Source organism: Trachypithecus francoisi, unplaced genomic scaffold, assembly GCF_009764315.1.
Source record: "Trachypithecus francoisi isolate TF-2019V2 unplaced genomic scaffold, Tfra_2.0 Lachesis_group1, whole genome shotgun sequence".
Classification (NCBI taxonomy): domain Eukaryota; kingdom Metazoa; phylum Chordata; class Mammalia; order Primates; family Cercopithecidae; genus Trachypithecus; species Trachypithecus francoisi.
The window spans coordinates 44798412-44822355 of NW_022681454.1; the positions used below are offsets into that span (position 1 = coordinate 44798412).

General features: G+C 39.3%; 1 protein-coding gene across 2 annotated transcripts in view; it reads right to left on the reverse strand.

Moving 5' to 3' along the window:
* Positions 1 to 15441: 15441 nt before the first annotated feature.
* PKD2 (polycystin 2, transient receptor potential cation channel) overlaps positions 15442 to 23944 on the reverse strand; it is a 68694-nt gene continuing 60191 nt past the window's right edge. For both annotated transcript variants that reach the window (XM_033214130.1, XM_033214129.1), the window contains 3 exons: positions 23190 to 23353; positions 16353 to 16500; positions 15442 to 15851 (listed from right to left, as the gene is read on the reverse strand). In XM_033214130.1, the coding sequence (XP_033070021.1) occupies positions 15615 to 15851; positions 16353 to 16500; positions 23190 to 23353 (549 nt within the window). In that variant the 3' untranslated portion in view covers positions 15442 to 15614. The remainder of the gene's footprint in view (positions 15852 to 16352; positions 16501 to 23189; positions 23354 to 23944) is intronic.

Below are 23944 nucleotides of genomic sequence, written 5' to 3' on the forward strand. Positions count from 1 at the left end.
AAATGACACTTACTGTATTCCCCTATGTTGCTGTTATGAGAACATTGCTACAGCCAAGTGTTACGTTTCTGTGTGCATAGGTTGATACTTAATTCTCTCCCCACTTTTTAATAAATTAAAAGAATTTGGAAATAATTTTGGATTGACAGAAAAGTTGCAAAGATAGTGAGGAAAGTTCCTGTCTACTCTTTGCCCAGCTTCCCTTAATGTTAACATTTTATATAGCAAGGTGCATTTGTCAAAGCTAAGAAATTAACATTGGTACAATCACTGTTAATTAAACTGCACACAATATTCACATTTCACCACTTTTCCACTAATATTCTTTCATTGTTCTAGGATTCAATTAATGAGACCACAATGCATGCAGCCCTCTTCTTTAAAAATAAATACTTTTCAATACTTACAGGAATTAAGTGAGCTGGAGCATCCCTGGTGTGTAGATGCCCTGAGACTGGTCATCTTGGAATTCATTTAGTTTGTCAGTGGGTGCCCTGACATTCTGTCACAACATCAATTTGGGAACATGGCATTATATTTTTATCTTTGAACTTTTTTCTTTTTGGATGACACTTGATTAAGGCATCATCTTGGAATACATTATCTTTTTTCTTGGTTATGTGATCATGAAGATTAATCAGTTTTTCCTGTTCTTGGTATAATTCCTGCTTTTCACATACCTGTGCCTTACAGTTCTCTGTATATACCCTTCCCTTATTACACAGAGAGAAGTATCTATCTATACTTTTTACACAAGATATACTTCAGAAGAAACAAAACAGCCAAAATGATTAACAACTACTTTTTAAATAAATGAGAATTTAATTATATCCTGTTTTACGTATCCTCTTTTTATATTAAAATTGCTTTTATATACTTCTGTTGTGGTAAGAACCACATAACATAAAATTTATCATCTTAACCATTTTAAAATTAAGGAACTTTTAAAAAAGTATGGTTTATTTTCTTATAAAATAGAAATTTATTTAAGGATATAGATATCCATATATATATATATACCTTGTATATTATATATATTCTCTATTTTATATCCTATATATCAGGATATATATATTATATAGGATATATATCCTATATATAATTCATATCTTACATATTATATATGGGTATATATATCCTTAAGTAAATTTCTACATTATAAGAAAATAAACCACACTTTAAAAAAGTTCCTTAATTTTAAAATGGTTAAGATGGTAAATTTTATGTACTCATTTTATGTTTTTTATATATATATATTCTTTTGATTTTATTTTCCCGGATGTCAGAACTAATCTATAATGGAGACAAATTAATGTGGTTTAACATAAAATAAACCTCAGTTAAATGAGTATAAATTGCTATTTGTACTGTTTATACAATAAATGTATACTATCTGTATTGCTTTGCATTCTTTAGTGGCAATATATAGTGTTTTATGATACCTCACTGTACTGTGTCTAAAGAACTTTTCTTTTGGATATAGCAGTAGAATTATAAAAGGTCATTGGCTTGACAACACCTGCAAGTCATCACAGTATTTTAAAAACTTTTTTGATTGGTTTTCACAGTAAAAAAAAAAATACTTTCTATTACAGCCCATATTTTTGCACATGCACAAAAATATAATCCAAACAAGTTTCTTGTGGTGCATTCTGAAAGATATTTTTAAAATAAGATTTGAGTAAATCTATCTTTTAGGTCTATCAATATAATGAAGCAAATATGCAATCAAGAAATACATGTTTTCAAAATTATATAATTATATCCATCTCTTTAATTATTTTTAGTGTCCTGGTTTGATAATTTATGTGCTTATGCTGGGATTATTGCTCTCCCTACCTCACATGGATATCAAAAGGACTAAGTAATTCTTAATACTTTTTTTTCATTTCATGTTCTTTGTTTTCATAGAACCTTACATTCCCCAAATTCCTTTATGCATCTGTAAAATGAGAGTTTCTTCTACCTTTAAAGTTCTGTGAATGCATGGATATTTACATTGTTTTTTTTTTCAAATAGCTTCAAGAAGAACAGCCAATTTAACTTTTTCAGTGTCCACTAAATTTCTCAGTGCAACCCTATAATTTATTTATTTTGATTTATTACAAAAATTTGAATTGTCTGTCATGCAGATTCAGACTAAAGTTGCTAAGATCAAGGAAGGGAGGGTGGTCTTTTGTTTAAAAGGCATCTTGCCATCTGTGTTTCTGGTTGGTCTTGTGTATTTTTTTTTTAAAGACTTTGTTTTGGTTGGTGGAGGCAGGACGGAGGGGAGTTCATTATTCCTGTAAACCAGGGGTTGACAGACTTTGAGAAGGGCCTGATAATTTGTCTCTCGGGGTCTTTTTTTTTTGCTATTTGCCTCTTTTAAAAAACATAACTTTATAAAAAAGTTAAAAACCCTTTTCAGCAATGTAAAACTTCTACTTAACTGGAGGGCTGTACATCACAGCCAGTGAACACCAGATCTGGCCCAGAGGCCATTGTTTGCAGAGATGCCTGCTGTAGACAGTTCCTGCTTCATGTGAGACTGTGTTAATATGCTGATAAACCAAAGTTCTAAGAAATTTGTTGTAATTTTAAATTTCAAGATATTATATTGAAATCCTTTTTCTTCTTAATAGAACAAACACAGTGCTTCTTGATACTTCATTCTCTCCCCCACCTTTCTGCCCTGCTTTGACAAAAAGCAAAAAGTGGGTTTCTGCATCTCGCATTAGTTTTACACTCAGTCCTGTGTGGTGGCAGTTAGTATGGTAAGAGGGGTAAGAGAGGCTGATATCAGTTGAGATGGAGCTTTCTGGCCTCGGGACTTGTGGGAGAGCGTGTGGGGTTTTTTTTTTTTTTTTCTGTTTTTTTTTTCATGTTCAGGAATTGTTTGTTTTTGAGATGGAGTCTCATTCTGTCTCAGGCTGGAGTGCAGTGGTGCGATCTTGACTTACTGCAATCTCTGCTACCGGGGTTCAGGTGATTCCCCTGCCTCAGCCTCCTGAGTAGCTGGGACTACAGGTGTGTGCCACCACACCTGGCTAATTTTTGTATTTTTAGTAAAGACGAGGTTATACCACATTGGCCAGACTGGTCTTGAACTCCTGGCCTCAAGTGATCCACCCGCCTCAGCCTCCCAAAGTGCTGGGATTACAGGTGTCAGACCACTCTCGGCCTGGAATTTTTGTTTTTAGTGCATCCAAAGGGGTGGCTATTCTCTGAGTAATGAATTCACACCAGTCATCCGACCAAAGATCTGTAACCCAGAGCACCAAATCACTCATTTAAACAGTAAAGTGTTAATGTGGACATTATCTTGTTACATTATTCTCTCAGGTGTGAAACTGAGGTCAGAGGGTTCCTTGATAAACACAGATTTGGGATTTAAGACCAATGCAACAGTATCTACTACATCCATAGGGATTTGTGTGTCAAGCTAACCTGAATAGTTGCTCCAGCTAACCTTCACCAAGACAATGCAGGAGATAGCAGTGTCCCCACCCCACCCTCACAGGCTTGTGTTTATCTTCTGTGGACTAAAGATCCTGGCCTTGAACCGCACCAGACATAGCTACCATCTGGCTTGCAGCCTGTTTGTATACATATTTTAAATAAATGGTTAACTTGCATGTTGACTTGTAGACTACTTTTTTCCCTCCACTTAGCAATATGAACATAATGATACTCTAAATCAAAGTAATTCTTATTTTCTAAACTATAAACCTTCAAATTTCTTTCTTTCTTTCTTTCTTTCTTTCTTTCTTTCTTTCAGACAGGGTCTCACTCTGTTCTTTAGGCTGGAGTGCAGTGGCTCAATCACAGCTCACTGCAGCTTTGATCTCCCAGGCCCCAGTGATCCTCCTGCCTCAGCCTCCCGAGTAGCTGGGACTGTAGGTGCACGCCACCACACCTGGCTAATTTTTTTGTAGAGATAAGGTCTCACTTGGTTGCCCAGGTTGGCACATTTCTTTGTGATTACATAGGGTGGAATTTCCTAAGCTTCCCTGATAAGAATCAGTGGTCATCTAGAATGCTTATAATAGGAAGGAAAGTATTACCTTTTTTCTCCCGTGTGTCAGAGGTAGGCTGGAAATTCTAGGTAATTATTTGGGAACTATAGCACCTATTTAGGATTGCAATAAGAAGTTAAGGCTCACTAACTTCCATTGTTATAATTTGATCTTCGTTCAATCACTGGGTAACTGCTGCATTCAAAGCCATGCATTGTATTTTGTATCCACCTAAATATCAGAAGCACAAGTAGAACTAAGTGAACCCATTAGCATCACCTGATCATCAGATCATTTTTTAGCTGCAGAGTCATCCTTCTACCCCTGAGCCCCATAGAACAGCATACAGATGGTCCTCGACTTACGATCTTGTTATCTTCCAGTAAACCCATATCGTAAGTCAAAAATACACTTAATACATTGAACCTACCGAACATGATAGCTTAGCCTAGCCTAAGAATGCGCTTAGGACACTGATACACCCTGCAGTTCAAAATCCCCTAATGCAAAGCCTATTTTATATTAAAGTGTTGACTATCTCTAATTTATTGAATACTAAATGAGACTCAAAGTCTGGTTCTACTGAATGTGCATGGCTTTTGTACCATTGCAAAGTTATACAGTCCTAAGTCAAGCCCTCGCAATTCAGAGACCATTTGTATGTGGGCCTCTGCTAAATGACACTTGGAAGCGGTACTCCTTTGATCTAAGTGAGGATGCTGCTCTCACTTGGCTCCCTCTGTCAGGCACCACAGTCTGAAGGATCAGCTCAATAATGAGAGGCTTGGCGGCGTGCTGTTTGGAAAACCTCAAGCTGTTCCATCTTTTTCATTTTCCAAATGGGGAAACTTGTGTTTCAGAGACTGCAACTGGCCAAAGGTCACACAGATTATTTCCTTGCTAAGATTTGGAAGATACTGCAGTATTATCAGGCACGTCTTGATAAATCCTGAGGTGGGTTCCTTTGGAAAATGCCCTATGCATAAGCCAGAATGGGTACAGTGGATGTCAGTGGAAGATAAGGAGTTGTAAGAGCTGTGAGGCAAATATGGGGCCTTTTTATCTCTACAGCTAATCTCTGTAATTCATTGAATACTGAATGTGAAAAACAGAATGGTGGCATGCTATTCAAAGTATGGTACTACTGAATGCGCATGGCTTTCATACCATTGCAAAGTTAAAAGGTCCTAAGTCAAGCCCAGGCAAGATTCCCCAGTTCTCCTCCTCTTGTCATCCTTTACTCACCAGGTCTGTAACCCTGATGGACTAGGTCAGGGTGATCTATGATGTTCTTACCCATAAAATAGGGATTCTAATAGTATCTACTACAGTTGGGTTATGGAAATTACATAAGATGCTATATGTAAAGTGCCTAGAAATACCTGGTCATGGGACCTGCTCAATACATTTTTAGCCATTACTGTTATATTCCACAGGACATGACTGGTCATAAGCATCATGCTACTGGCAGTTCATGGGTGATGCCCTGAGTGAAAACTGGGGCACTATCCTCCAGCATGTGTTTTATGGATTGAGCCAGAGTTCAACAAACTGGCTTGCCAGCCAAATCCAGCCCACTGTCTGCTTTTGAAAATGCAACTTTATTGGAACACAGCCATGCTCATTCACTCTTGTAGTGTTTGTGGCTGTTTTTGCCCTATGATGGCAAAGTGATTCCACCAAAGACCATTATGACCCACAAAGCCTAAAATAGTTATCGGTCCTGTATGTAAAGTTTCCAGGTCCCTACATTAAATGAGTATTTCCTGCCTGCTTCCAACAGTTAAAATGCACAGGTCCATGAATCAAGCAATACTGGCTTCTCTCAATATCATTCCCATTAACCTATCTTTAGAATTTATACTTCTGTTTCTGCAACTTTAGTCTTTGCTGGTTTGGATGTCCTGGACTTAAAAAGTTGGGGGACATGTCCACCTGGAAGTACACTGAGGGTTCCACTGAGTCTGATACTGTCTGCCACGTGGTCTCTTTGGGATTTCCACACCTGTGGAAGAGCAGGCAGAGAAAAGATATATTTGTCATCCTGAGAGGCTGGGGTTACTGCTACATAATTGGGCAGAGATTTCACAGAGATAACTCAGTGTTTCCATGCTCCACAGCTCTGTAAGGGCAAGGTAACCAAGGGCTCTGAGCCCTCGAGATTGAATGTGTGGATCAGTGCACCAGGCAAGCAGCTTAGTACAGTTGAAGTAGCAGCCAAGAGTGAGGGAACTCCCAGAAGGAGAGTAGAAGGTGAAGTTATTACTACAGCTGTGTGACCAGCAGCAGCAATGGGGCCTAGGTAGTTCTAGTCCTGTATTGTGTTACCTAGAGATTACAGCTGGCCTCTCCCTCACAAAGTCCAGGGTGTGCATGAGTGGATCTGAATGGTGCAAGGGGTGGACTGAAGTAGACACTTTTGTTGCTGTCTCCTATGTGATTTTGGTTGCAGCTCTGGTGGACAGTTCCATGTGAGCTTAGACCTTAGCATCCCACTCCTGCACCACATGTCTCTTCACTTTCTGCTCCTGGGCCTTCTCTAAATTTGAAAGAAGTTCACCTTGTGTGCAAGTGTAGCCTGGTAACACCCAGGAGCACCCCTCAACCAGTAGGGATTGGGGCCAGTGGGCAAATGCCCCAGCCTTAGTTCTTCAGACAGAGGGGCATTCTGTCATGTTCTCAGAGGAGGAGCTGAGGCCCTGCTGCTTAGGCAACACACCCACATACTGGCATTTCCTCCTTTTTTGTGTTACTTTGTTCCCTACTCCAGTTTTTGAATATCACCTCCCAAATAAACTGTTAAATACCTGAACCCAACATGCTTGTCTTATCTCTTCTTTCAGAGAAACACAAACTAAAACACATTCTCATTAAGACGAGAAATAAGCATGTCTACTTTGGCTGCCTCTCTCTAGCATGGTACTGTCCTTATTTACAGATGAGATGGTCTTCTACATAGAAAACCTAAAGAAGGCCAGGTGCGGTGGTTCATGCCTGCTAATCCAGCACTGTGAGAGGCCAAGGCAGGAGGATCACTTAAGGCCAGGAGTTTGAGGCTGCAGTGAGCTGTGATCACCACTGCACTGCACTCCAGCTTGGCCCACAGAGTGAGACCCTGTCTCTACAAAAAAAGAAAGAAAAAGAAAAAGAAAGGAAAACCTAAAGAAACACAGAACCAGAGCTAGTAAAAAACTTCAACAAGTGTGCTGAGTGTAAGATTAATTTATTTAAAAATTAGTAAATTAATTTCCTTTATAATAGCAATAACCAACTAGAAACTATAATGAAAGAGAAGATTCTGTTCATCATAGCAATAAAACCATAAAACAGTAAAGCTGTAGTAGCAATAAGACCATATTAAACAATGCATATGATCTTTAAGGAATTTTAAGACACAGGACATGATAGAAGATCTGAAAAAGGGGCACATTATCATGTTTCTGATATTGTAAATATGTCAATTCTCCTCAAACCAATATATTCAACATAATTCAAATTAAATTTCAATGAGACTTTTCCCTCTTTTTCCTCTCAGGAACCCATCAAACTTATTTTAACATTTATATGAAAAAAAATGATTCACAAAAATAGCTTAGTCTGATTTTGCAAAACAAAAAATAAACCCAGAGAGGCATCTGAAGACATACTAAAAAGACATAGTCATAGAAGTCATTGTGCAGGAACAATCCTAGATCAGTATAACAGGATAAAGCATTCAAAAACAGGCACATATATGCATGAATCTGAAATGTATTGACAACATGAGCTACTAAGGAAAAATGACTTATTTAATAGAGTGTTGATAAAACTGGCTCATTATGTGGACAAAAATACCTACAGACCTTTTATAGAAATTTAAAATATTAAATGTGAAAAGTAAAACCTAAGTTTAATACATAAAAATTTTGTGACCTCATGAAGTTCTCTTGAAGACCCCCAAAACAATGAGGCAAAAACATAGATGAATTTTTCTATGTAAAAATGAAGGAAACATTGGCAAAGTTATCAGGTGGATGAGAGATATTAACAGGGTCCAAACTGGTAAGGGATTAATTTTTTTTTTTTTTTTTGAGACGGAGTCTCGCTCTGTCGCCCAGGCTGGAGTGCAGTGGCCGGATCTCAGCTCACTGCAAGCTCCGCCTCCCGGGTTTACGCCATTCTCCCGCCTCAGCCTCCCGAGTAGCTGGGACTACAGGCGCCCGCCACCTCGCCCGGCTAGTTTTTTGTATTTTTTAGTAGAGACGAGGTTTCACCATGTTCGCCAGGATGGTCTCGATCTCCTGCCCTCGTGATCCGCCCGTCTCGGCCTCCCAAAGTGCTGGGATTACAGGCTTGAGCCACCGCGCCCGGCCGGGATTAATATTTAAACAATACAAGGAACTTGTAACAAACAATAAAAAAGATCTTGACCCAGCAGAGAAATAGGCAATAAACAAAAACATACTTGTTTCCCATTAGATCAAATTGTAAGATGTTAAAGATTTGATAGGTAATTTACAAAGAGAAACCCCAGTGACTAGGTGAAAGGATGGATATTCAACTTTATTGGGAATCTGAGAGATGCAAAATAAAATGAGGTCTCACTTTTGAAACATTCCATTTAGCACAGATGAAGAAGCTAGATGGTACCAGTGCTGGTGAGAGTATGGCTAAATCCAGTTTTCTCATGTATGTAGTGGAATTGTAGGCTGGTGCAGTCATTCTGGAGGGCAACCTGATCGTTCTGGGTAGAGTATATGCCTGGGATTTAGCACTCCAACTTCTGTTATATACCCACCGAAAAACTTATGAAAAGTCAATAAGCGAATTTATAAAGATTCGGGTTTTTTTGTTTGTTTGTTTTTGAGACAGAGTCACACCCTGACACCCAGGCTGGAATGCAGTTCAGTGGTGCAATTTTGGCTCACTGCAATCTCTGCCTCCTGTTCAAGCAATTCTCCTGCCTCAGCCTCCCTAGCAGCTGGGACTACAGGCACGCACCACCACGCCTGGCTAATTTTTTGTATTTTTAGTAGAGATGGGGTTTTGCCATGTTGGTCAGGCTGGTCGTGAACTCCTGGCCTCAAGTGATCCACCCACCTCAGCCTCCCAAAGTGCTGGGATTACAGGCTTGAGCCACCGCGCCCAGCCCAAAGATTTTGAAATAGAATTAGGGCCAACCATTCTGCTATAGTAATAGATACTATGTAAAATGTGGCTGCATGCTAGGAAGTACTACACAATCAACAGGATAACTTACTGGAGCTACACACTGCAGAAGAAACACACCTTAATAAAAGCATTGTAAGAAAAAAAAGCTCTATGGTATAAATCTATTTAAACACACAAACAGGATTTTTCTACATATCCAAAATTACAAGAATGGGTCCCTATGAGGGCAATGGCAGAAATGGGTAGTCTGGAGATGAAGGAGAGCATGTAATGGTGGATAGGATAAAACGCCCAAAGCATTTATTGGGGCTGTGAGAAGCATATGGCACAATACACATAAAGGGACCTTCAAAAATATAAATTGCGTTGGGAGGCCGAGGTGGGCGGATCACGAGGTCAGGAGATCAAGACAATCCTGGCTAACACGGTGAAAGCCCGTCTCTACCAAAAATACAAAAACAAAATTAGCCAGGTGTGGAGTCGGGCGCCTGTAGTCCCAGCTACTGGGGAGGCTGAGGCGGGAGAAAAGCATGAGCCTGGGAGGCGGAGCTTGCGGTGAGCGGAGATCGCGCCACTGCACTCCAGCCTGGGTGCCAAAGCGAGACTCCGTCTCAAAAACAAACGAAAATATATATATACACACACACACACACACACACACACACACAAATTGTTATGTACTCAGAATGTATTGTATTGACAATCTTAATGGTAAAAAAGAATTATTGACTAAGAAACTGCTTTGGTGGCTGAACAGATTTTGCTTGGTCTTATTCAAAGGAAGGGATTTCAAGATAAATCAGGCAACATATAATAGCCTGAACATGAAAACATTTTTATTTTGAACTCAGCATGAAACTTGGAGGATTGTTTTTCAAACCTTTAAAATCTTATGCTTTGATCAAATGAAAAACAAATGTGTATTCTTCATTTAAAGAACAGACTAGCATAAAATAAATAAGGCATTAGAACATTTCATCATGTGTTTCTAGTTTGTTTTTCCTTAAGTTCAAAGACTGGACTCAGATTAAACAGACAATAGTGAATAACTTTTGAACCTGCAACTGCATATTCAACTTAATGGTATGTTCAGATTTGTTTGATAAGCTAATAGACTGATCAGGATAAATAAAACAATTTATGTTGACAGCATTAGCTCTATGACCATTCAATACATCTCTTTAGAATTGAAGTTCATAGGCATTTGGATTTTCTGGGAGCACTGGCTGCCTCCACTGCTTAATGAATACTGCATTTCTCAAAGCCGTTTTGTTTTTCAAGCTACTGATATCTTTTAACTATTACTTATAAATAGAAAATAGCTTATATTTTCAAGATAGCTCTTACCATGATCCTTCGATTTTCTTGGGTGACCAAATACTCCCAATGCTTCCTCCATTTGGCAGGGTCATGGTGAAAGGGGCAGCATATCCAATGTTTTCATCTGTCTGGATGCAGCAGAGCTCAAGTGGCTTATAATACTACTACCAAGTCAACGGCATGCCCTTACCTTCTTAACACTTACATGGTGCGGTAAGGGACCACTGGTCGTTTTATGTACATCTTTGAGTTGACCCTTTCCCCAATAGTATTAGATATTTCTTTCTTTTTTAAATGCAAACACCAACTTGAACCAGATAAATATTTCTTTTAATCTGTAAAAGAACCAGCACAGTTCACAAGAGAAAAAACACAGATGATCCATATGAAAAAATCAAACCCTTAAGGAACTGTAAGATTGATGCCACTTTCACTTACAAATATGAATCTTCTCCATCAAAGGTTGTTTTTTCCTTTAAGAGATGAGTGGTGGTCTGTGATTTTTCTGAAAATGTTGGCCTTGTTCTACTGTCTTGAAACTTAAATTTATATCCACTAAAACATCTCTACCTCTTAACGTTTTCGTTTACTGCTTTTTTTTGTTTTTGAGACAGGGTCTCTGTCACCAAGGCTGGAGTGTAGTGGCAAGCACCACCATGCCCGGCTGATTTCTCTATTTTTTGTAGAGACGGGGTTTTTGCCATGTTGCCCAGGCTGGTGTTTTCTGCTTTTTGAAGTCTAGAAGAAACTCTAAGAAATCCTGTCTTTTGTGAAGCAGTATCTGAGATTCAGCAATTTCTTCATTTTTGTGCATAATTTTCTTGTTAAATTTAAATAAAAATAAACACTTTTTACGAAAAGTTCTGTTTGCAGGTGGACAAATGGGTGCTTATAAATTTGGTTTTAATATGACTTGGTATAAATGTTCTGAAAAATTATTTGGTAATATATGTCAAGACCATGTGTTCATAGAGTAACCTAATTATTACATTTCCAGATACTTCTCTATACAGAATTCCATGAAGACATAACCAGTATGTGAAAAAAAAATTTATGTTGACATATGTTAGTCATGGCATTAGAGGTAATAATAAAAAATGGGAACAACCTAAATGTCCAGTAACAGGGCAGATGTATTTTGGGTAATTCATATGTATTAAAAATGTATAACTTATGAATTGACATGGATCACATATTCGTATATTCTATGTATTTTTTAATTTTAGAGACAGGGTCTCACTCAGTTATCCAGGCTGAAATGCAGTGGTAGGGTGATTGTAGCTCATGTAACCTTGAATTCCTGGGCTCAAGCGATCCTTCCGCTTCAGTTGCATAGCTGGGAATGCAGGCGTGTACCACTATGCCCAGATAAGTTATTTTTATAGAGACAGAGTTTCGCTATGTTGCCCAGGCTGGCCTTGAACTCCTAGCCTCAAGCAATTTTTCTGCCTCAGTCTCCCAAAGGTCTGGGATTACAGTTGTGAACCACTGTGTCCGGCCTTCATAAATAATATTAATTTATACTGATTCACTCTGTATCCATTAATAGAAATCAGGGTTTCATGGAATGTTTATGATACAATATGAAGTGAAAAAGCAGTACACAAAACTGTACAAATAATAGCCCAATTTTGAAATACAAACACAGAAGACTTTTAAGTAAGTTTTGAGTTATTATTTGGCAACATAAGTCTCCTTTATTTACCTTTCAAATTTGCAGTTGTCAAGAATTCCTTTCCTTTTTGCTGATTCAACAGATTGTAACTTACTGGGTTAGGTACTATACCTCCTTCCATTTGTAATGGACATTTCAGCTTTAAAGTGCTTTCATACATATATGTTCTTACTGCGCAAGCAAAATCCTATGAGGGAGACAAGTATTGATTTTCCCATTTGACAAATGAGGAAATAGTCTTCAGAGAAACCGGACCAGTTGTCTTGGCATAACCACATGACTAGTAAGTACAGAGTGGGGACCGGAGATTTAGCCGAGTGCCGTTTTCTTTATGCTTTTAAACTTACCTGTTTTATGGGTGGTCTACATAGAGTCACCATGTGGCACAACTCCACGGAGCCCCATTTGTAGTATCCTAAGGGGATGGAATCCCTTAGGGGTGAACACTGTGTGATCACACATAGTGCATAATGTGGGCACCTTGCCTGTGTGGCACTTCAGTGTATGCCTGCTGGTTTTCGTCTACCAGTGTCTGCATTTCTTTGCCTGCAGGCTTGCTCAGAAGCCAGCAAAGGCTGCTTTGTCTATTGTACATGCTAGGGAATTACTACCATTATCCCAGAGTGGTCTTCCAACCAAAGTCCTGGCCCTCAGCTGGGATAAGTCTGAATTGTTCGTTCTAGTTTTTCCTACACTGTTTCTCAGCATTTTACCACAAGAATTAGGCTTTGGCAGCCTATACTGTTATGCAGCTAGATGACACGCCCTTTACTGGCACCTTCTCTTCTTCTCCCCGTCTTTGCCACTCCACTATCCCTATTGCCTACATCTCTCAAATAAACCACCTGTCCTGGAATCTTCATTTCAGGAAAATACAAACAAAAATGCCATAAATGACAGCCTGTGCTTAAAGGCTAATTGGGTACCTGAAATGTGTAGCTGGTGTAATAAACAGAGAAATGTGCCAATTAATGTCGTTTTAGGACATAGAGAATAAAGTCTCATGATAAAAGGCACATTACCTGTTAAAACTTAGAAAACAGACAACTCTCACATCTGCTACTATATCAAGTTTTTATTAAGAAGTAAAGTGCTCAGTATTACACATTAATAACATTCTTGATTGTCGAGAAAGACTTGCATATGTAACATCTTTTTAATAATACCAGTACACAGGGAAAGATAATAGGGAAGAGATGAGGGGGGAATTCTCCATGACTAAAGAAGAAAAATATATGTAATTTATGGGTAGAAAGGAGGAATTCTGTGAAATTTTGCAAGTGAAATGAAAAATGGTATAATAAAAAGTATCATAAAAAGACTTTCTAGTGACCATAATTGATATACGGCACATGGTCGGTACACATGGATACCACATAATAGTTGCGCTTCAAATTGAAGTTTGTTTACATGTAACAACATGGTACATATACATAAATATGTACAGTCAATATCCCTGGAATGCAAACTTTAGTATGTAGTAATAAAGAACTTTGTGTAGCATATTCAAGAGAAAGTAAAGATAGAGATGAAGCCATGAGGAAAAAACTTAACAGAAACCCAGTATGTTTCACTTTCGAACTGGAAAGGCCTATTTGCTCATGTTCTCATTGGAGATTGGACTGACATTCTACCAGTTAAATGAACAACTTGTGAATTTAAAATATAGCATTAAACGACAGGATTCTCTTGGTTCTCCGGGTGAGGGTTATTCAACAGCACTGCATGCTCTTCTGCTTATTAGCTCTCAAAATGTCACCTTACTCAACATTTCTGTAAACAATTTTCTTTTTGAGAAATAGATTTCTCCCCATAAATTTGGGTGAGACCCTCTCATAAAGAAAACAGTGTTGCTAACTCAAATTTTGGCTGATACTGTCTAATGCATGAACTTTCAATACCAAAACCTCTTTCTTATTAGATTGAGCTCCATTTGGATTATACATTCTAGTTTTGAAACACAGGATCAAGAATACTTGAGTACTGTATTTTTTATTTTTGCATTTTTTGTGGAGATGGGGTTTCGCCACATTGCCCACATTGGTCTTGAACTCCTGGGCTCAAGTGATTTGCCTGTCTTGGTCTCCCAAAGGGCTGGGATTACAGGCGTGAGCCGTCATACCTGACCGAGTACTATATTCTTAAAATAATTTAAAACCAAATGCTTTATGGATTTCAAAACTTTCTTAAGATTTTGCTTAAAATGAACATATTTGTTGAATTAAAACTTTCAGTGCATACTAAAAACTTAGTAACTTGTTCTTACTAGATTCGTTATAACATTAAACTCAGTTGCAAATGAGTAGAGCCACATGGGAAAAAGAACATGTAGATTGGCTGGGCGCGGTGGCTCAAGCCTGTAATCCCAGCACTTTGGGAGGCCGAGACGGGCGGATCACGAGGTCAGGAGATCGAGACCATCCTGGTTAACACGGTGAAACCCCGTCTCTACTAAAAATACAAAAACTAGCCGGGCGAGGTGGCGGGCGCCTGTAGTCCCAGCTACTTGGGAGGCTGAGGCAGGAGAATGGCGTAAACCCAGGAGGTGGAGCTTGCAGTGAGCTGAGATCCGGCCACTGCACGCCAGTCCGGGCGACAGAGCGAGACTCCGCCTCAAAAAAAAAAAAAAAGAGAACATGTAGATCAATCTTTATGCTAAACTAACCATTAAAAGAAATTAAACTTAGTGACAACTTAGGGCTCCCTCCAATTCTCCTGTGTTATGGTTAGAGATGCCATTTTATCCTATAACTGACCTTTGGTGGTTTTACTCAGCTTATTCAAATTAGAGCCAAAATAATGTAAAAATTAAGTGATACAGGTAGTCCCACAGACATCAGATATGATAAACTTACAAAAAAGCACAGTATTTAACATTCATCTTAACCATTCACACAGATTCTATCCTAATGACTACATACCCATTCTATGATTTGGAGTTCTGTTCCATTTTATCTTTTAGAAAAGTTTACCCCAGGAAGGTAGTTGAAATAAAAGGCTCCTTTCTTAAAAGAAAACTATGTATTAAGCTCATGAACTATGCCAGAGTGGAAAGGAATGCCCCATTCTCCTTCACACACTTGGAAAAAAATAACAATACTGATTTTTGTGACTGGAAATGAAACTCAGAAGCCCTTTGACAGTTTTCTAGCTTTAAAAGGCTACTTCATTGTCAACTGAGAAGACTCAGGCATGGTGGCAACTGGGCGCACCACTCAATACACTTCACGAAGATTTTTTTTTCTGTACTCAGTATTTACACCTAGATTTCTTATATGAGAAAAAGAAAAAAAAATCTTTGAACCATGGGTAAAGTTTATACAAAATAAATTAAAGTGCAGAAGGTTAGCAATCGGTCACAAAGACTTGCATCCTATGGTGGTCAGGGCATATAAATAGTGTGCTTGTTACAGCAACTCAGGACAGCTGCTTCCTCACTTATTAGAAACACACATACTAACACACACATATCATACGTGGACATTAGAACTCCCATTTCCACCTGCACCTTCCATGCCTTCTGTAGACTGGGAGGAAGATGGGCGGGAGCTTCTGGGGCGAGGTTGACCATTTAGTCCCACTGGCGTGCCTAAACCATGACTGATCTGGGAGGCTGCATCATCGGACTCCCAGCGTTCCAACTCTTCACGCACTAGCCGTTCCATCTGTTCCCTATGGATTTCACTGTCACGACCCAGCCTTTCATCCTAGAAAGGGAAAAAGAAACCAGGGTGTTGTGGGCAGTAGAAGGAAATGCGTTAGGAAGTCCAGGGACCAAATAATGTGCAGTTTGGTAAGGCTGCAGATTTACAGCATATAATAGCAAATCTCAGAGTTGCTGGAGTAATTTTTCACTTAATTCTACCCTGCAGTGAAGGCAGGACCATTAGCATATGGAGTATTAAGAAGGTAACATCTCCAGATTATAATTTTACCTGTAGTTATGAAGATAAACATCCCAGCGTAAGGGTTAGACAATAAGACTACCTTGATGTTTTATAGAAAGATATCTTATAGAAAGAGTGCTTCTGTTTCAGAGAGAAAAAAAATCTGAAAATGCGAGTACATGGAAACATCATTGTGAATTTCTATAAATGTCAATTTTTTTTTTACTCTTCTTCACTACTTCACATACAACTGTCACCAACATATGTTTTCATTAATAACACCATGCTCAGCAGTGGTGTTTTCAGCTCATGACTACTGACCTCGGCTACCCCATCCAGCAGCCTTCCCAGCACCTCCCTCCTCTTCAGTTTGGCTCGCTCCATAATCTCCAGCTTCACGATCACGGCGTCGATCTTGGACACTATGCTGCCGATGGAATGCTCCATCCGGTCCACTCGTCTCACCAGGCTGCAAGGAAAACACAGTACAGAGGGACAAAGCGCTTGTCATTCATTGTCTTCTCAGCCCCACTGGCTTTTCAAATGGAAGTGCTAAGATTTTTCTCTTAAGCAACACAATCATTTGAAACACTTTCTAAACTGTCTCAAGCTTTACAGATTAAACTCTTGGATGCTGCTGGAGGAAGTGTTAACTGGAACAACTTTCCTGCAAGTCAGCGCATATCAGAAGTCTTAAGAATGTACACCTAACCCTTTATTTAGACATTCTATTTTTAGAACATTTTCTAAAGGAAAATTGTATATGTGTAATTTTTGGCTATAAAAGAGTGCTGCTTCTTAATAGCGGATCACTGAAAAATGGCTACATGAAACAACCAGTGGGGGGGTGGGGCATGGTGGCTCACGCCTGTAATCCTGGCACTATGGGAGGCGGAAGTGGGCAGATTGCTTGAGGCCAGGAGTTTGAGCCAGCCTGGGCAGGATGGCAAAACTTCATCTCTAAAAATTCTAAAAAACAGATGGGCATGGTGGCATGTGCCTGTACTCCCAGCTACTTGGGAGGCTGAGGTGGAAGGATCACCTGAGCCTTGGGAGGTTGAGGCTGCAGTGAGCCGTAATCATTCCACCGCACTCCTGCACTCCAGCCTGGGTGACAGAGTGAGACCCAATCTCAAAAGCAAAAACAAAAACAAACAAACAAACACCCAACAACTGATAGGAAATTAAATAATCATTGTTCATCCATAGAATAAAATTCTAAGGAGACATCAGACATTATACTGTGGCAGACTATTTAATGAAATAGAATTAGGTTCACAATATGTTAAATAAAGCTTGAAAAACAGTATGAAAACAGCATGTTCACTTATAATTCTATTATTTTGAACTTAAAAAATGTATACAAATACTTTCCAAAATTTTAAGCTGAAGACAACCTCTGCAATGGTGGCAAGAGGGTTCTGTAGACTCTCTCTTTAGTGGAACAACTGTAACTGTTGAAAATTATTTTTTAAAACTCAAATATTTAAAATTTCCAGAAACTTTTAAGGGCATACAGCAAATGAAAAAGCATTTATTCAAGAAAATCTACTAAATGTTAGTATGAAGAGATTCTGTGGCATTGAAGCCAAAATCTGAGCCTTCTCTCCTGTCCCCAGCTCATGTGATAGAAGCACAACTTCACATGGGTGCAGCTAAGAGCACAGGGCTCCCTCCTCCCCCAGCTTCTAGTCCAGGGCTACAGTATCTCCCAGGGAGAGGCAGGCTGCCAGCATGTCTCACCCTAACATTTCCACTCTTTTTCCTTTTTTTGAGACAGAGTCTTGCTCTGTCACCCAGGCTGAAGTGCAGTGGCGCAATCTTGGCTCACTGCAACTTCTGCCTCGCAGGTTCAAGCGATTCTCCTGCCTCAGCCTCCTGAGTAGCTGGGACTACAGGTGTGTGCCACCATGCCCAGCTAATTTTTGTATTTTTTAAGTAGAGATGGGGTTTCACCATGTTGGCCAGGTTGATCTCGAACTCCTGACTTCAAGCGATCCGCCTGCCTTGGTCTTCCAAAGTGCACGTGAGCCACCATGCCCGGCTTTCTCACTCTTGTTTAAAAAAAAGTTTTTTAAAGTTTTTTTTTCTTTAAATAGAGACAAAGTCTCACTATGTTGCCCAGGTTGGTCTTGAACTCCTAACGTCAAGTGATACCCCTGCCTTGGCATCCCATAGTGCTAGGAATAAAGGCATGAGCCACCATGCCCAGCCTCAATGTTCCTACTCTTTTTTTTTTTTTTGAGACAGGTTTGCCCAGGCTGGAGGTACAATCTTGACTCACTGCAACCTCTGCCTCCCAGGTTCAGGCAATCCTCCCACTTCAGTCTCCCAAGTAGCTGGGATTACAGGTATGCACAACCACACCCAGTTAATTTTTCTATTTCTTGTAGAGATGAGGGTCTCACCATGTTGCACAGGCTGGTCCTGAACTCCTGGCTCAAGCAATCCTCCCACCTTGACCTTCCAAAGTGCTAGGATTACAGGCGTGAGCCACTGTACCCAGCCTGCTCCCATTCTTAAATACATGTTGCAGAGGTTCTAATCCTGGTAAGAGTGGCTAAGAGGTATGGGGCTCTCTTCCACTCAGTTCCCACTTGTAAGGTAGAGTTTCCATGCCAGAAGGAGCAAGGTGAGAAAATCAGAGGCTGCCATCTGAGCCCAGTGACTTGTTCATAAAGCAGGATGTCACAGAGAGGTGGGCCACTGTCCCTGGCTCTGTAAAGCAGTGGCACAGTTTTGCTCATGGGGAGACACAGGTCATAGGAATACAGAGCTCTCTTCAAGTGAACTGACTTTATTTGGAACAAAGTGTGAGGAAATTAAAGACTAAGGATGCTCTTGAAAACAATAGAGATTGTGCGGATAAGCATTTAGGAGGAATCTGGTAGCCTCATGAGATCAACAAGTTACCTGCTAGTTCACCGGAGAGAACCAGGGAAAGAGACAGCTAAGAAGACGGTTAAAGACTGGCCTCAGGGGCCAGGCATGGTGGTGCATGTCTGTAATCCCAGCCCTTTGTGAGGCTGAGGTGGGTGGACTGCTTGAACTCAGGAGTTTGAGACCAGCTGGGGCAACATGGTGAAACCCCATCTCTACAAAAAATACAAAAATTAACCGGGCATGGTGGTGTGTACCTGTAGTCCTAGCTACTTGAGAAGCTGAGGTGGGAAGATTGCTTGAGCCTGAGAGGTTGAGGCTGCAGTGAGCTGAGATTGCACCACTGCATTCTAGCCTGGGCAACAGAGTGAGACTCTGTTTCAAAAACAAACAAACAAACAAATAAACAAACACAACTGGCCTCTAAAACTAGCCCTGCAAAGAGGCCTGAATTTCAGTGGATCGGACTGTGGAGCAAATTATATCCCAAGGCATTTTTGAAAACAATAGACCAATCAGTAAACAATGAAATATAATAACTGGGTCTAATACCCACAGAGGCAGAAGGTATAACAGAGAGGTCAGAGACAGTCAATGAGTACCCTGCTAAAACCACTGTCTTCCCAGAGTGACTACGTACGTGGCCATAGCTGCACCCTCTAAGGAATAATGTCAGAGGCAGATACTGTGGGGAAACAGACTGTATGAAAAAGTAAACAAGCAAAGAGCAATAAAAACAAGTCCTGGGGAGAAATGGGAATCACTATACAGAGTTCCTACAATATAATATCTAACATGTCCAATCTTTAACAACAACAACAACAACAACAAAACACACACACAACACACACACACACACACACACACAAACAGGAAAATGTTCCCATACACAAGAAAAAAAAAGACAACTGAAACTGTCTTTGAGAGGGCTCAGATGTCAGACTTAGCAGACAAAGACCTGAAGGTACCTATTATAAATATACTCAAAGAGATTAATACAAACAAATAATAAAAAAATCCCATTATGGTTAAAGAAATAAAGCAGGCTGGGTCCAGAGGCTTATGCCTGTAATCCCAGCACTTTGGGAGGCTGAGCAGGGAGGATCACTTGAGCCCAGGAGTTTGAGACCAGCCTGGGCAACTTAGACCCCATCTCTACAAAAAATAAAAATTAGCTGGGTACAGTGGCTCATGCCTATAGTCTCAGGTACTTGGGAGGCTGAGGTGGGAGGGTTGCTTGAGCTCAGGAGTTCGAGGCTGCAGTGAGCTACGATCATGCCACTGCACTCTAGCCTGGGTGACAGAGAGAGACCCCATCTCTTAAAAAAAAAAAGGAAGCTATGATAACATTGTCTCATCAAATACAGGATATCATCAAACACAGAATAAAAAGATAGAGATTGCTAAAGAGAACCAAATAGAAATTCTGGAGTTGAAAATTATAATAAATAAAAAATTCAGGCTAAGTGCAGTGGCTCATACCTGTGATCCCAGCACTTTGGGAGGCTGAGGTGGGAGGATCACTTGAGGCCAGGAGTTTGAGACCAACCTGGACAACATAACAAGATGCCATCTCTACAAATTTTTTTTAAAAAAATTAGCCAGGCATGGCAGCATACGCCTGTAGTCCTAGCTACTTGGGAGGTTGAGGCAGGAGGATCATTTGAGCCCAGGTGTTCAGGCTGTAGAGAGCCATGATCACACCACTGTACTCCAGCCTGGGTTACAGAGTGAGATCCTGTCTCTATAAATAAATAAATAAATAAATAAATAAATAAATAAACTACAGGAGCTCAACAAAGATTTGAGCAAGCTGACAGAAGAACAAATCAGTGAACTTAAAGATAGATCAACACAGACTATGCAATCTGAAGAACAGAGAGGGGAAAAAAATGATGACAAATCAACAGAGTATAAGAGAAATATGTGATACCCTTACGCATAGGCATAATGGGGGTCCCAAAGGAGAAGAGAAAGTGATAGAAGCAGAAAAAACACTTTCCAAGTAGGATGAACTCAGAGATTTATACCCAGACATATCAGTAAAAATACTGAAAGACAAAACCAAAAAAATCTTGAAAGCAGTGCGAGAAAATTGAGTCATCATGTACAAGGGGACCACATTAAAATTAGCAGCTGTCTTCTCATCAGAAACAATACAGGTCAGAGGAAATGAAGGAGAAAGAAAAACATTCTCGGATAACAAAAATGAAAGAATTCATTGCTACCAAACCTGCTTTACAAAAAATACTAAAGGAAATTCTTTAAGCTGAAAGCAAGTGACTCCAGATAGTAATCAGAATCCACATGAAAAGACAACACTGGTAAAGATAATTGTGTAGGTATAAAATATAGTATATATGCATATTTCTCCTTTTGTTCCTTAACTGATTTAAAAAGCAATTGTGTAAAAATATGTACATAGTTGGATCTAAAGGTCTATAACAGAAATGTAGTATCTTTGACAATAATAGTAGGTAGGCAGTAGAAAAGCTGTATTGGAGAAAGAGAATGACAACAGATGATAACTTGAATCCAGAGGAGCAAAAGAAGAGAATTAGAAATGGTAAAAAAGTAGGTTAATACACAAATTTAAAAATATATAAATATATACTTTCTCTTCTCTCAGTTTCATTAAGAGATATAAAACTATATACTATATATTACACAATGTGTTATAAAAATGTAATATTATTGTAACAATGTGATTTGCAACATATATAGATGACTATATACATATAGATAGATGAATATATAGCACAAAAAGAAGGAAGAGAAGAAAGCTAAATAGAAATGATATTTCTATATCTCACTGGATTCAGTTAATATATATCTGAAGTAATTTTTCATAAGTTAATTGTATAAATCAAGTCTTAGAGCAACTCCTAAGAAAATGACTAAAAAAAAGTGAAAAATCATTAAAAGGATTTAAATGTTATACTGGAAAATGTTCACTTAATGTACAAGAAAGCAGTAAAAGAGGAACAAAAAAGACATAAGCTAGAAAACAAAAAATAAAATAGCAGACAGAAATCAACTAAATCAATGATAACATTAAATGAATGGATTAAGCAATCTAATCAAAAAACAGAAATTGTCAAACTGGATAAAAAGATAAGATCCAATTATATGCTGTCTACAGGAGAGACATACTTTAGACTCAAAGATATAAATAAGTTTAAAGTAAAAGGATGGAAAAAGATTTATCATGCAAACAGCAACCAAAAGAAAGCTGGAGTGGCTATAGTAATGTCAAACAAAAAATACCTTAAAACAAAGAATTTTACTAGAGATAAAGTGGATAACATCTTGGAATGAAAAAAGGGTCAATTCTTTTTTTTCTTTAGCCTCATCAAGTTGAGAGAGAAAATAGTCAATATATTAGGAAGATATATTAGTCATAAACATGTATGCACCCAGCAACAGAGTTCCAAAATACACAAAGCAAAACTTCACAGAATTGAAGGGATGAACTCCAACTAATAATACTTGGAGACTGTAATACCCCACTTTCAAACATGAATACAACATCTAGGCAGAAGATCAACCAGGAAATGGGAGACTTGAATAAAACTATAAACAAACTAGACATAACAAACATCTACAGAACACTCCATTCAACAACAGCAGAAAATTCATTCTTCTCAAATGCACAAGGAACATTCTCCAGGACAAACCATACGTTAGGCCATAAAAACATATAAAAACATTGATAAACACATGCAAATAGAGACACAAACACTGATATATTAATAAACATTTTTCATTAGTAGAAATAGGGGAAACGTTAATGTTTTCTTTTGCTCTTATTTGCTAATTCCTATAATAAACATATTATGTAAGAGACAAAACACCAATTGACAATTTTTTTTTTTTGAGACACAGTCTTGCTCTGTCACCTGGGCTGGTGTGCAGTGGCACAATCGCGGCTCGCTGCAACCTCTGCCTCCCGGGTTCAAGTGATTCTCCTGCCTCAGCCTCCTAAGTAGCTAGGATTACAAGTACCCACCACCATGCCCAGCTAAGTTTTTGTATTTTTAGTAGAGACGGGGTTTCACTACATTGGCCAGGCTGGTCTCAAACTTCTGACGTCATGATCTAACCGCCTTGGCCTCCCAAAGTGGTGGGATTACAGGCATGAGCCACTGCGCCGGCCAATACAAGTTATTTTTAAAAGCCGGATGATTAATAATGGAAAGGACTGAATTCAGAGAGATGAGGGAAACTGCCTGGTCTCATGTGGATCTTGTCAATGTAAATTCTGCCATTTATACTTACACTTGAAACTCTTCGTAAGAAACGCCACTAGAAATGCTTCCTCTCCTTCTGGAGCTATGTCCGCTGTCTTCATCGTCATCCTCCTCAGAGTCATCCAGGCTTCGAGGGAAACTTCGGCTGCTCATGGGACGTGGTAAAGAACTGTGATCCAAATCCAGGTCCTCCTGAAAAACAAGGAGTCACTGAGTGAGGAGCAGAACACTGAGACCCCACAGAAGCTTATCCAAGGGCTTGGGCAAACAACTGGGGGTGCGTACCATTTGCCTGGGATTTCTTTGTATTTAACACCAGGCTGGGAATTCTGCATTTTTCAGTTTCATAGATTGGCAAATTTAACAAACAGCAAGGAGTAGCCAACTTTTTGTCTGAACAAGAAAGAACATTTAAAAACACAACAGGCAAAGAAAAAACTAAATGAAGAAATATGGGCCAGGCATAGTAGTCACACCTGTAATCCTAACACTTTGGGAGGCTGACATAGGAGGATTGCTTGAAGCCAGGAGTTCAAGACTGGCCCGGGCAGCAAAGTGAGACCCTGTGTGTCTCCACAAAAAAATTTTAAAAAAATTAGCCAGGCATGGTGATGCATGCCTGCAGTCCCAGCTACCGGGGAGGTTGAGGTCGGAAGATCACTTGAGCCTAGGAGTTTGAGGCTGCAGTGGGCCATAAGCCATCTTAAAATAATAATAAAATAAATAAAGAAATGAAGAAATATATTACAGGTTGAGTATCCCTTATTTGAAATGCTTAGGACC